Source organism: Acyrthosiphon pisum, chromosome A1 (genome assembly GCF_005508785.2).
Source record: "Acyrthosiphon pisum isolate AL4f chromosome A1, pea_aphid_22Mar2018_4r6ur, whole genome shotgun sequence".
Lineage (NCBI taxonomy): Eukaryota > Metazoa > Arthropoda > Insecta > Hemiptera > Aphididae > Acyrthosiphon > Acyrthosiphon pisum.
Window position 1 is genome coordinate 32,470,624 of NC_042494.1, and position 14,480 is coordinate 32,485,103.

The following is a 14,480-nucleotide window of genomic DNA, read 5'->3' on the forward strand; positions in this document are numbered from 1 at the left end:
AGAAGATGCTAAGATAAACATTCAGTCAAAATTTCATGTATCTTCTGGTCATTTTTTTTAAAGTTACACCAAAAACCAAATTCAATTTTGTGAAAAATCGATTTCGCGTAAAAATTCTCGTTTTTCCTTAATTTTTCTTTTGTTTTTCCCGGCGCTTTTGAAAACTACTGGGTAATTTAAATTTTGACCTCCTAATGCACCAACGATATTCACTTTCCAATCGAACAAGATACTGAAGTTGAATATCGAAGCATTATTTCGACTACTCATCGTGTACACAGACACAAAAAAAAAAATAAAAAAAAAACACACATCATTGTAAAATCAATACATTCATCGTTCCACTCAGAATCTAAAAATGTTCTATATTTTCGGGAAAATTATGTAAAATACGACATTATGGAAAATAAAGTTGGCTTCGTTGTAATCAGAATGATACAAAATGCGCTTATACACAAAAAATTATAATTTTATCACAACCCATGCCAGAAGAACATTTATCACAACATCCAAGACCTACTATTATAAGTTATAATAAAATTAACTACTACTCGTTCGAAAAAAAAATTAATATGTATCGACTACTCCTAAAACCGTTCTGCTTATTAATATGAAATTAAAAATATACCTAGGTATACTGTAATTCAAAAAAGCAATACATAAAAATCCTAACGATTAAACATTTTCAAAAACGTTGTATTACAATGAATTGTTTAAAAATAATATTCTTAAGAAGTTCAAACTTTTCGATATAATGAGTGTAAACACTTAAATTAATAACCTATTGTATAGAACGTGTAAATTATCCATCCATTTACTTATACTAATGATTAAAAAGCATTAAGCAAGCAAACTTATTTAAAAGAAATAGTCACTAAATAAATGTTTGATTTAGTTAATGTCTACGCTAATTATTCATTTCACTCGAAAATATCTTATTTACTTCTTGTGTGATACGTCATTGTAATAAATTATTCATTAAAAATAAATACAATTATTAAAATGTTAAAAAGAATGAACGAATATTATATAATGTACCTAATACACTTTTGTATTTTATCAAGGTTTTATTTGTTGGCACATTTATACTTTATATAAAATAAAATATAGACCAACATTTCTAGATGGTTCATAAACAATAACTATTTGTTTCCTGTTACAAATTATTAATGCCATTATATTTATAGACTATATAACATGATATAATATCAACAATTAAAACTAGAACATTATAGTTACGAAAAACTCTCGACAACAAAATTTGTAATTTAAATGTGTTTGTATACTCTTTATCTCTTTTAGTCTCTGAAATAAATGATTTTACAGATGTAGCACTGTCCACCATTATTTTATCAAGCAAAACAATAATATATATGTACCTAAACAATATAATATTATAGTAAAAGATAAAAATATTCAAACAAACCATTAATTAATAATTTTTTTTTTTTTTTGTATGAAATATTTATATTGTTCGTATATTATGTAATAAAATATAACAAATGGTAATTAAAACAATTATATTGTAAGAAATATAGGTACTTAGTTATTCTTAACAACAATTGTAATTTGTAAAATGAAAAATAAATATAAATACCTGCCTGTTTATTTTATTATTAATTTATTCTTTTATTAATGCACTCCTTCTCATTATTTTGTTCATCAATTAATTACATTTAAAAAATAAACCTTGAAAAAATATACTCATTCGCTTAACGACACGGTAACGCCATACGTACATATGCTAAAAGTTTAAATAGAAAAACTTTTTTATCTATTTATTTTTTTGTTTCTTGTTAAGTACAATCAAGTTACCTACTATACATTTTTTTAGACAAACACACACGTGCGCACACACACAAATGTTATTAAACTAGTTGGAGATTTTTCATCTGAAACTCGGCGTTGTTTGCTTTTTTAAGTGTTTAGTGGGCGACGAACACCAACCGTGCCCCGCGCCGGTGCGCATAGCAGAGGACGCTTACGAACAACTGAAAGACGCGGCGCAGGAGCTGAACTTGGAGTGGTCGGCCGTGGAGGGCGCTTATCAGCTAGACCCGTTGAACAACCACTACACTCTGCCGAAACCGTGAGTACCCACCTCTAAAGATACCTTGGTACCATATTTCGGTTGTTGTGCCGTCCACGTTTATAATTTCACTCTCGCGGTGAAATCAATATCGAGCCGCAACGCCGCAACGGACAGCAAAACATTCTGACCCGAGACAGTGTCCACGCTCGCCGCTAAAACCGAGTGGCGAAATCCTAGGCCTGGGCACAAATACCCGTATACATTATTAATGCGACACCGACGTCGACAGTGCAACCGATAATAATATAGACCTGTTATATTGAAATAATATATTTCTCAACTAGCTTATATTTTTATACACGCCGAGAACCGTGACGGACAGCAATAAATACTCTGACTTAAGACCGTTCACGCTTGCCGCTAAAACCGAGCGGCAAAATCCTAGGCCTGGGCACAAATGCCCGTGCACATTATTATTATTGCGACACCGACAAGCCAGGATTAAAATAATTTTAAGCTATTAATAATAGGTATTTCCATAGACCATTATCCATATATTATAGGAAACGTACTACTCGCCAAGGGTCCACTATATTGTTCGATATCCGTTGTGGGCCCTGGGCCATCGTCCCCCCTACCACCCCTTAATTCGGGCTCGAACACCGACGTCGACAGTGCAATCGATAGAAATATAGAGCTGTAATAGAATATTTCTCAACTCGCTACACGACCCCTACCCCCTCCCACCAAAAATAATCGCAATTATTATGTTTCTCAATTCATTGTACTACATGAATCAATGTGTTTGAAATCTGAAATGCATGACATTTTTTATCGTTATACTATAATCGTTATACTTTAACTACACGTCGTTTAAAGTGTCGAAGAACAGATGGTCGAAAAGTTGATACGTCTGAAATCAATTCTTGTTGGTCACCAATATAATATGGGTTGTCTTTATGATGGACAATAAACCAGAACGTCAACATCAGCGGATGGTATTTTCAAGCAACCTCGGGAATAGGCTCATTGGCATTAATGGGAAAATATTTTGAATATTAATATCTGCGTAATATTGCGTCTATTGTTCAATAATTATTTACCAACGAATCCGGAATCGCGTCAGGAAACTGCGAGCACCTTGCTAAGTCTGCCGTGTGCGATGTACACTAAAACGACCAAATATTTATCGTACATTTCCGTATATAAAGCAACCAACAAAACACGTGTCCCGCTGCTCATTTCTTATGACCTGTATAAATCGAAAAAAAACAAATTGAAAAAAAAAATTATACAATTTTCATTTTATGTCACAACTATGTTAGAGAATATAAGTCTTAAAAGTGGTTTCGTTCAATAAAATTTTACCCTAAATAGAAAAGTTAGTTGCGGAGAATAGAGATGTCAAATGTCGCAAACATCAAAAAGAAATTATTAATTTGATTTTTTGTTATAGTTATTTAAATAATACCTATCACATAAACAATTAATTTAATTTTTTGTAATTAAATCATAAAGAATAATATATTTAATTGTAATTGATGTGTTTGTTCATAATAAAAAAGGTGATGACGGACACAAATAAAAAAAACTACATACTAACTTACTTTTTTTTTAAAAGGTGAGTAAGTGGATGTTGCTCTGCAGTACAGTAGGTTGCAAGTGGGCCACTGTATAATGGGTGGTATTAAATTTGAATTCAATGATATAATATCATTGTATATGAAAAACGATTCTCAGCGGTGACGGTTTGTCAGTGTGGATATTCTATAACAGGGGTGTCCAACCCGCGGCCTGTGGTAGTTTTTACTTTTTAATGCGGCCCTTACTTCAATTTAAGAACCATTGATTAATTATATATGACATTTTAATATTACGAGAAAAAAATTATTTTAAGAATATAAAACTACAAAATATTAAACATCAAGAAAGATAAACGTTGTTAGTGTTTTATCTTTATTGACTCCAATAAAATTTTTTTCTCGGTCCCTTGAAATTCGTTATATCGCGAGTTGACTGTATATATTTTTGACCAAATTTGATCATACAATAGCTATAAAAAAAAACTGCGTTTTTAAATTTCCTTAATTTTTTGTTTACAGAATAATTTACAAATCAAAATATTTTGAAAATTTTACCATGCATAGAAAATGCGAATATAAATAGCCAGTGAAAATTTCATGAATATACGGTCATTTATTTTAGAGTTACACCAAAAACCAAAATCGACTTTGTCAAAAACCGATTTTGCTTAAAAATACCCGTTTTCCAAATTTTTTTTTTCTTTTTACCGGTAATTTTGAAAACTATTGGACATTTTTTACTTTTAAACCCCCCGAAGTACCAACTAGATTCAATTTCCTATCAGAAAAAGATACTGTTGAAAAAAATCTTAGTATTTTTACTGTCCTAAAAGGTGATAACAGACACAAATAAAAAAAAATTAAAAAACACATATCATTGTAAAATCAATACATTCATTGCTCCGTTCAGAATCTAAAATAAAATGGTTTTCAAACTCAGTGCCGCGGCCAAATGGCGAGCATTTACTAAGTGTGCCGGTCCTTCAGAATGTTCAACTATTCGTCCGAGAATAAAATTATAAAAATATAATTAATAACAATTTGTTAGCCCGTCAAGCACACATTTCTAATTAAACGTATGTATATAATTATAATTCAAAGCAATTTTGTTCATCTAATTATTTGGTGCAAAAAAAAGGTCAGTGTGCCGTTAAAATTTTTTGAGAAACACGCTGTGCCGCGTTCAATAAAAATTTGAAAACCTCTAGTATTGTGTACGCCAATAAAATATTATTTTTTTATGTATGGTTTTGTGTGGCCAAATATTTAATTCAAAATATTTGGCACTGTTAATATACTTTGTATTTTACAAACCAGATATAAAGTATAGCTCACATCAAAAGAAATTATCATATGACTAAAAAATGTATTGGTTTTATTACAGACCCATAGGTACATAATTAAGGTTAACATTTTGTGATGAACTTATTTTTAATGTTGCATATGAATTATGATGACTGTTAGTTGTTTTGACCTATTTTTCTTGGTCCCCTGAACGTCATTATAAACGATTTCTACTGTAAGTTAATACATCACTTTAGTTTTATTATGTTTTTAGCTGAAATATTTCAAAATCATTTATTTTGTGGAGCGTCCAAAAACTATCACTACCAACACTAAATGAAACAACAATAATATTTTATAGCTTCTGGTCTATTGTTTTTGATTATCTTATTGATTCCATAAAAACAACAAATTCAACTCGAAAAATTGTATTGTTTATAATATAAAAAGAAATAGTTCTTACTAATTTAAAATTTCTTGAAATAGTTTTTATATTGTTCGAATCAACAATAATAATAGTTACCAGAAAAAAACTAATTGATTTCGAAGTAATTCCATAAAATAATATTATATTTATATAAGAATTCAAGAAATTTGAAAAAAATTAACTAGGTACCTGGTACATACTAAAAACTAATTCCTGAAAATAATATAACAAAGATTATTTTAAGATTGTCAAAATCCCCAACCATGTGCAAGATTTTTATTCCATCCAGTATATTATGAGTTTATTGATTAAACATAGACGGATAATAATTTTTATGTGAAATTCCAAACCAAATCACAAAATTAACGTAAAAGGTTAAATCCTGCTAATTAAATGATACGAAAATATTTTTTTATTTGCTTAAAATTAAATTGTGTTGATAATATGTATTTTCATATAATCTACCCATTCTGCTATGCTGTCACTCAAAAGTAATTGTTTGCTTTATATTATGAAGGGAAAATATTCTTAACATGTTTATTTCATTAATTTTTTAACACGTAGCTAAAATAAATTATTTACAAACATAAATACATATCAAAACAATATTTTCATAGCACTATGTTATAGTTTATTTATTGATTTTTATTTTTATATTATAACCACTCACATATAACCAAACCTAACCATTGAAGCTGAAATTATATAAATATTACTATGATCTAGGTATAGGTATGTGTGCTACCTGTAATATATTAATCTTGTTTGTCATGTAATTATTATACAGAAATGAGAAAATTAAAAAATATGCATAAAAATTAAAAATAATAAATAAATATATATTAATATTTTAATATCTAAGCCACGGGTTAAATAATAATATGATATGTACAATGTTCCATCATCAACAATACTCATTCAATACGTTATGAAAATATCAAACAAGTTAACGTAACGTGAAACAAGTATAATATATTATGTGTAAGTTTATTAAAAGTGTGTGCATTATAAAGACAAAAGACCTTACTAATATTATATTATTTTTTTTTTATTTCAAACTTAGGTACTTAATTGTTCATATAATTTACCGGAAATAATTTTTTTTTTCTAATGATCAAAATCTTAGTCAGGTATATTGTTTATTCATCCCTAAATGTTTTAACCTGATTAGTTCTGTCTGTAGTTTGGCTAATGTAAAATTCATCGAATAATTATTCTCAGTTCAACGGTTCAAATTTATTGTTGCATCTTTTTTTCCACTCCAATTAAGTACTCAACTAATTTCTCGGGCACAACGGTGGATTAAAGTATTTCTGTGTTTTTTGGAGGAGGGAGGTACCCAACTGTGTTTATTTTGCAATTAGACAACATTCGACTGTCGAGCAGGATTGTGTAGATGTAATCCAAAGACAAATATATTACGCCGGAGTTTACTGTAAGGGACTGGAAAAGGCAGGAGTGAGGGTGGTCTCCCATCATCTGCCGTCACCGGTTTTAATCCGTTCAACAAAGTCACTTCCCGTAAGTCTATCACTGTTTTTTTCACCATTTCTTAATTTTAAAAGTCCGTCATTTTTATAAACCTACTCCCCTGCTAGACTGCTGCAAGCAAGATTTACACGCAGTGATATAGATTCTATGTTCAAACGACATAAATCAAATCCTTGGCCCATCACAAACCGGCCAAATCCATAGTCCCACAGGCCGTCACTTCATTGTAACACACTAACAACCAACAGAACGAATGACTTATCGCTAATAGGGTTTTGACAGGATCCTGGTATAATGTGAAAAATGAAAAGAATCAGAGCAGGTGTCTTTACACGGTTTTTCAACGCAAAAGTACCATCCATCGTGGTTATCTATAATGATAAAAAATGAATATTTTTTTAACAAGCCAATTCTATTGGATTAAAATATATTTAAAGGTATGTTCACTTGGCGTGATCGCTTTTTACACAAACTGGGCATTCAACTCATGCAATTAATACTACTGCGCGTCCATAGAATTGTTTTTTTTATACCTGCTGTAAATTAAACAATACAAAAAATACTTCAAATAATGATTCATTATCCGTTTATATAAAATATATGCATTTAATAGATCAAATTTATGACCCATGAAATGTTTAAATAATGACATAAATTTCAACAAGTCCATAACGCACTCGTATATCAAATTGATATATTGAAAGGTAGATTATTCAGTCAACATAAAGTTTGAATTTTTTTTCATCTATATTTTTATATTTCATCTATGTGGGCAATTGAAGGAATGCATCATAAAGCTTACTACTGAATGAATCGAAACAAGTACCTGTGAAGAATGATATTATGATGATCAATACAATGCATAAACAAACTTCAAAATTATATTTTTATAGTAAAATTAAAACTTAAAAGTCAATACGTGACCTAAACAGACCATTAACGAATAATAAAGGGATTGTAAAAATGCAATATCAACAATAATAGATATTTTTAACTATCATATTAGAAAAATTCACAATACTGAAACATTTATACCAACATATAATAAACCTATTATTATTCCACCATAGAGAAGATAAAATGTTTACTAAATTAAATTAAATTAAAATTATTTCAACAATATCAAAGATTTTTAAATTATGTGATGATATAATATATCGTTATATTTTACACATCATAGTATCTATACGTTTTTATACTTAATTTAATATAACATAAGAACAGACAAAATAAAAACGAAATACTTTAATATAGCATTACATGTGTTTGTACCTATAAATTTTGAATACAAAGTCTAATAGAATTTAAAATACAAAAAAAAAATTATAAAATCGGAGATGTTTTATTTAATAATAATACAAAATACAGTTATAATAAATGATTACCGTTATGTTTATACGACACTGTGTCACCGTTAACAATATTTCTTCTCTTTATATAATATAATATTCAAATAGCAAAATCAAACAACATAAATTATATAGTACACATATTCAGAAAATAATATATCCCTTTAGAGTATATTGAATAAAGTTTATATAAAATAAATTCTTATATAATATATTATATTTTGATAGCTCGTTTTCAAAATATAATCAGATAGGTATGGATAAAGTAGAATTTGTCCTTTCATTGAGAATAAGTATTTTTAATTTAATATGTATATTACTTCCCAGTGAACATTCTTAAAAAAAAAACTCAGAAAGTATAATACTAGAAATCAGTGATACGCAAGATAATATTACGACTTCGTAAAAAGATGAAAAAATATTGGAAATTGAATTAGGATTTTATATATAATATATTACATTTAATAAAAGCAATATTGATAACGTATTTATTAACATTATTGATAACGAAATATTAATACAGAATATCCAAAGGTAATCAACTTTAGGACCACCCTAGAACCAAACTAGGTAGGTAGGTATAAGACACTACGATCATATCGCAGCATAGTACATAAGGCTCGATTTTAATAAAAGTAAGACATTGTTATTGTCGCTAAATTATTTTATAAGTAAAATTGATAACTAACAAAAGAATGAATTCAACTGGTACACAGACTTAAACGATTCAATATTTATGGAAGAATACTTACAATTAATTGGTTAGTAACACAGATAACATGCAACAGATTTCAGTAGGTAGTATTTTATAATAGGTAGTACACCAGACAAGTACTGCATTCATATTTTGAATTCACTATGTTTATTACAGCTATATACCTAGATACAACACAACACAAAATAATTTTAATTAAACAAATATACCTATTTTGATCTTTACTACTTTACTACCTTGTAGTAAAGTAGTTACCAATTTTATACCTTTATTACTTGTATATAAAGTTGTTTTAACATTTATTTAAATTTTATTTAGCGATGACAAGGATCAAGAACAATTGCGTCATTGGTTTGAAAAGAATGAAAAAGCTTTAGTAGTAATACAAGAAGCGTCGCAAGAACTATTAAGCAGAGGTTTGATTGTTGATCCTCAAATATTTCATTCAGCGGTTCAACATCAAACTTTACACGCTCTAGGTTAATTATATTAACACGTCATAATTATGAAAATAATAATAGTCGTGATAAACATATTTCTTTAGACTTAGATAAAGATCACATGGTCGTGTTCAATAGGGAATTCACTGGACGGCACAATTATGAAAGCGGTATTGACGAGACGGTTTCATCATTCAAACATTTCTTAAAGGACACTGTATCATCAGATAATCTAATTGAATTAAGGTAAGTGCTCATAATTTTTCTGTGTAAATTTGATTAGACAAAAACAAATTACGATTGCAGTGTGGAATGGAAACCTGGGGGTATCGACGGTGAACATCCTGAACATGATATGTATTTGACCATATTCCAAGAAGCAGTCATGTCAAAAATGCAAAGTATGATAAACACAAGCATTGAACAGAAACCTGAGTTGAATGCCAGGAACAAAACTATACAGGAAGTGCTCAAGGAAGCTATTGTGCACATAGTTCACTGCAAAGATATGATCAAGCTAAATCCTCGGAATCCTCGTTTTGACGCAGTCGCCAAAATACGAAAAATGATGTCCACGACCACTAAACACGGTCCGATCATCATACGTGGAGGTCTGGGATCCGGAAAAACATCAATAATCACCACCATCTATCAAGAATGTGAAAAATGGTTCGATAAGAAACCAGTGAGAATAGTGAGGTTTTCAGGTGTGACGCCAAGAGCTTCGTACAACCTGGAACTATTGAGAATCATATGCGAGCAGCTAACTTGTATACTTCAGCCCAACGGGCTTTGCGTACCTTTAGATGCCTCATTCGATCCGCTGTACATCAGCGATTGGTTTCAGACGCTGTTAAAACGATTCGAAGACGAATGCAGATCGTCAACATTGGTTTTGTTCATCGATGATTTGCATAGGTTAAACCCTTTGGACTCAGATGTCGTTGCGGGTCTGTCCTGGTTACCGACAGTACTGCCATTCAACGTACATATCGTATGCACGACCTTGAACATTCCTGATGAATTGAAAATGACCCCAATGCAGAAAGACCGTTTTAGAAATTCTGAATTTTATGTTGAACTACCAGATGCCAATATAGGTAAGGTGGATTAAAAATTAAAACAAATGTTGTAACATAGACTGTAATATCGCTTTTTTATAAATACATTAACTCCTGTTTTGTTTGGTTAATTTACAGTTAATAATTGCATAATTATTTGATTTATTAGAAATGTTCTGTATTTTTTTTTTAATTAAATATAAATGCTTACAAAAAATCAAGATTTAACGATAACCTTATCGTGAACATTTCGACCACCCATGTTTTAATTCCTGCTCAAAGAAAAGGGTTCCAAAAAAAATGATATTCCAAATGATAGATCTTACCGAACATTTTAGGAATTCATCTCACTTCGATCACATCAACACACAATAATAGTGGGGTTTTCATTTGAATGCACTGTTATCATATTCAAAAAATAATTCAAAATAGAGTTTATTTAAACCATAATTTTTTTATAAAATATATTAATATTATTATTATATCTTATATTATTCAGATTTACTTACTGTTAGGAAAATATCTGATAAATACAATCAAAAAATTAAAATTAATGTATAAATTATAGTTTAGGGTGTTTCACAAACACAAACGGAAATAATTTAGGGATAACCTATGAAAAAAGTTTTTTTTCAAAATAATATTCAAGTCCTGTATATTATAATATATTCTGATTTAAGTGTGAAACACAATATCGGGCATATACGCACTTCGGCGAAGGTAAAAACCATGGATGGCACTTTCCCCCGTACTTATAATGCGTTTTAAGTACTATACATTAAGACGCAGAATGATTAACACAATACACCAAATCTTGTAAACCATTAAAAATCACAAACTGAAGGGATATAACGAATAAAAAATTCCACTCATTTCAATTCCATCCATAATTAAATACCCTATACTTAAAAAGTTTAAATTTTCCTATAACTCAAAAAAGTGTACAAAAGATTACCAAAAGAATAATATCAATATCGATTTTTTTTTTAGCTAATTAGTCATACATTTCAAGTTAGCATTTTTTTTTTTTAGAGACAATCAAAACAAATATTAACAATATGTTAGACAACTACGAACAAGCGTATGGTTTAAAAGCTGTTACCAGGTTAGCTTCGTACATATCGGTATCCGAATTTGGTTTAACAGAAACCGAACTTCTTGAGTTGCTTATGCCAACAACTGGTGATTTTGGAACTCCTTTGAAGTTAGAAGATGGAAATTTTAATTTTTCTACATTTTGTACTGCTAAAAAAACTATAAGTGAGAATAAAAATGTTTACTTCATTCTTTAAAAAAATTTAATATTACCAAATATCTATAGAATTTATTTCACATATATATTTATAGTGCCTCTCTTATACGAAAAGTTCATGAGCGGCCGCATATTATTATGTTGGAGACATAAAATTACATTTGATGTAGTTAGTCAAAGGTATCTCACATCAAAGATACATAAAAGAACGTTGCATATGGAAATAGGTAACTTGTTTTTCAGTGAATTTTCCAAAGACGAATCGGAATCCAAAACTGATGGCTGTAAGTATACTCTAATTATTATAGTCATTTAACTTGATACTACTTTTTGGTACTATATTATAAATTATTTATTCAAAAACGTTTAGGTACTGAAACGATACACACTATGATAGTGTGTCACCGTTTGTTAAAAGTATGAACACGATGGTTAAACTGCATATAAATTGTTTCTTTATTTCTATAAAAGTTATTCTGTGTTACATACTATTAAGGAAGGTGGCATTTAGTCGGACCTCGCCTATCTTGGAGGTCCGGCAACATGACCTCCGTAAATATTATAAAAGGATTATGTCACAAATATTTTAATACAATGATGGACGGAACAGGTAGGTTGAGTTAGCCCGGTCAAATAAGTGGCGTCTAATCGCAACCTCTGTTCGGGTATAGCGTGGCCTAATCAGGTGCACGTGGGGGAATTGATTTGTAATATATTGTCCTGAAGAAGACAGTTTATATTTACTCCAGGATTTGGTCATCTATAGTATCGTGTCCTTTGATTGAAGTGGTGTCCCAATGAAATCGTCCTCGTTTCCGGTCGTTGGTTGTCCACGTCTTGAAGAGATTTCATCACGACAGCCTTTTAAACGGTTATAATTACCGGGTTATCGTCTTATATGTCACGGTGCTATTGATAGCGCGTTGAGTATCTGCGTCGGAGTTCTGGCTTACACCATTCCCCGACTCCAGATATAACGAGAAGTTACCAAATATAGCTCCGTGTAAAAATGAGGTATAGACAACCCGTGGCGATTCTTCCACGCACACTACTTGGTCTGGCGTGACGGTTCCAGGTGGCGCTGAGCTCTTGTGTTTGGATGCCGTTGATTGATGCCGCATGGGATCGTACCGGTCCGTTCTGGTGGCTTGTTACTGGTTGCTGGCTCGGTAGATCGGCTTCAAATGTTCGTTCGGGTCTTCGTTGTTTAGTGAGTGGTTGAATACTGTTGAAGAAATGGAAGTGAATTTGATGATTCTCCTATTGCTATTGCTAATTTGGACGGCTATATTAGCCTGTTTCACATTTCAGGCGTTGACCTACGATGTGTGGGAGAATGTATTTGATATTAGTTTGGTTAGAATTATTGGTTATCCCAAGTAAATGTGCGATTTTTAAACGTATCGGTGAAGTGTTGAGGACAGCGGCCTAAGTCTTGAATGTGCGGGTATTTTGAAGTTTTGTTTTTGAAGAATAAAATTCAAGATTATTCTCAGCTAAATCTGGCCAGTACAAGTACTACTGCCCGTACCGGCTACTAAACATATCGATTATTCGGTTGAACACTGTGTTTACTATTGGGACAGATTTAGCGGTATCTCGGTCGTTTTTTGGGTTACAGCCATGGGGAGGGTAATGTTGTCTTCGTCATGATCTCTCGTATCCATGGCGGTACTTACATTATTCGTTTGATGTAAGGGGATGCTTGGAAGTCTTCCCTAAGACCATAATACGGTGTGTTGCGTTCATGCTATACTGTGATTGGTTGTCATATGTTATGGGTTGTTAGCTCTATTAAGAACTGTCCCGTTACAGTACCCATTCTATCGAGTATTTTAATGAATGTACTTATTATTGCAGCGGTAAGTAAAGATGGAGAAACTGTTATACACAATGACATGACATACAGTTTGAGACACGTCGAGGAATCATGGATTCATCTGCTCAAAGCTGGTAAATCAATACAATAGTGAATAATACGCTGATTTCATACCATAATTATTGAAATTAAAAATAATACACACGAAAATGCGCAGGTGACCACATCAGACTAAAAGAACTGACGTTGTGCAATTTCGACTTTTTACTGGCGGCGGTACGTACTATATCCGTCAGTTACCTTCGGTCTATCCTAGAGCACGCGCGATGTTATGTGTTAGACAGAGATGTCGAATTGGTGTACTACACAGTGAGGAAATCGAGTGACGTACTCACGAGGGATACTTTGCAACTCGGGGCACAAATCATTAGTTGGCTACGGCCCGTGGCAGGTAAGCGAATACGTGCATTTTGAATCTAACCAAAATATAATATAAATAATAACCACACTTTATACCGACATTATAGACAGTAGTAAACTAATGCACAGAATCATAAGATGTTCGGTATCGTGGTGCGATGGTTTCACAGATCCGTTATTGGTGCCACACACAAGTTGGCTACAACCACCTTTGCCTCTTCACATCAAATGTAATATAATTACATCGATACGAAAGTTAAAAAATAAACCGTACACTCATCTTGATATTAATATCGATGTGGTTTATAATTTAGGCGTCAACTGCGGTATACCAATCCGTCATATAGCTCCTACGCCTTCAGCGCAACACGTGGTTGTTATTCCCAAAGAAGGCGACGCCCAACTTTGGCACACGATGGGAAACGCGAGAGTGCAGACATTCAAAGGACATCAGAAACCCATCAAGTGTTTGAACGTGAACAAAAACCCTCAGTTATTAGTCACTGGTTCTGAAGACCGTAGCGTTCTAGTCTGGGATCTAAACACATACGCTTTATTAGCGAAATACAAGTGAGCTATTGGTTTCCGTAAACTTGCCAGAGAAAAG

General features: G+C 31.4%; 1 protein-coding gene across 3 annotated transcripts in view; it reads left to right on the top strand.

Annotated features, from left to right (window-relative positions):
- The window catches only part of LOC100167797 (NACHT domain- and WD repeat-containing protein 1), a 296,809-nt gene that overhangs the window by 264,579 nt on the left and 17,750 nt on the right, over nt 1–14,480 (top strand). For all 3 annotated transcript variants that reach the window (XR_003839001.1, XM_029486925.1, XM_029486926.1), the window contains 10 exons: nt 1,923–2,089; nt 9,200–9,360; nt 9,426–9,567; nt 9,628–10,421; nt 11,415–11,642; nt 11,730–11,918; nt 13,495–13,587; nt 13,671–13,904; nt 13,981–14,103; nt 14,188–14,443. Coding sequence is in view for 2 of the 3 variants with exons in the window: in XM_029486925.1 (XP_029342785.1) it covers nt 1,923–2,089; nt 9,200–9,360; nt 9,426–9,567; nt 9,628–10,421; nt 11,415–11,642; nt 11,730–11,918; nt 13,495–13,587; nt 13,671–13,904; nt 13,981–14,103; nt 14,188–14,443 (2,387 nt within the window). In the remaining variant the exon portion in view is untranslated. The remainder of the gene's footprint in view (nt 1–1,922; nt 2,090–9,199; nt 9,361–9,425; nt 9,568–9,627; nt 10,422–11,414; nt 11,643–11,729; nt 11,919–13,494; nt 13,588–13,670; nt 13,905–13,980; nt 14,104–14,187; nt 14,444–14,480) is intronic.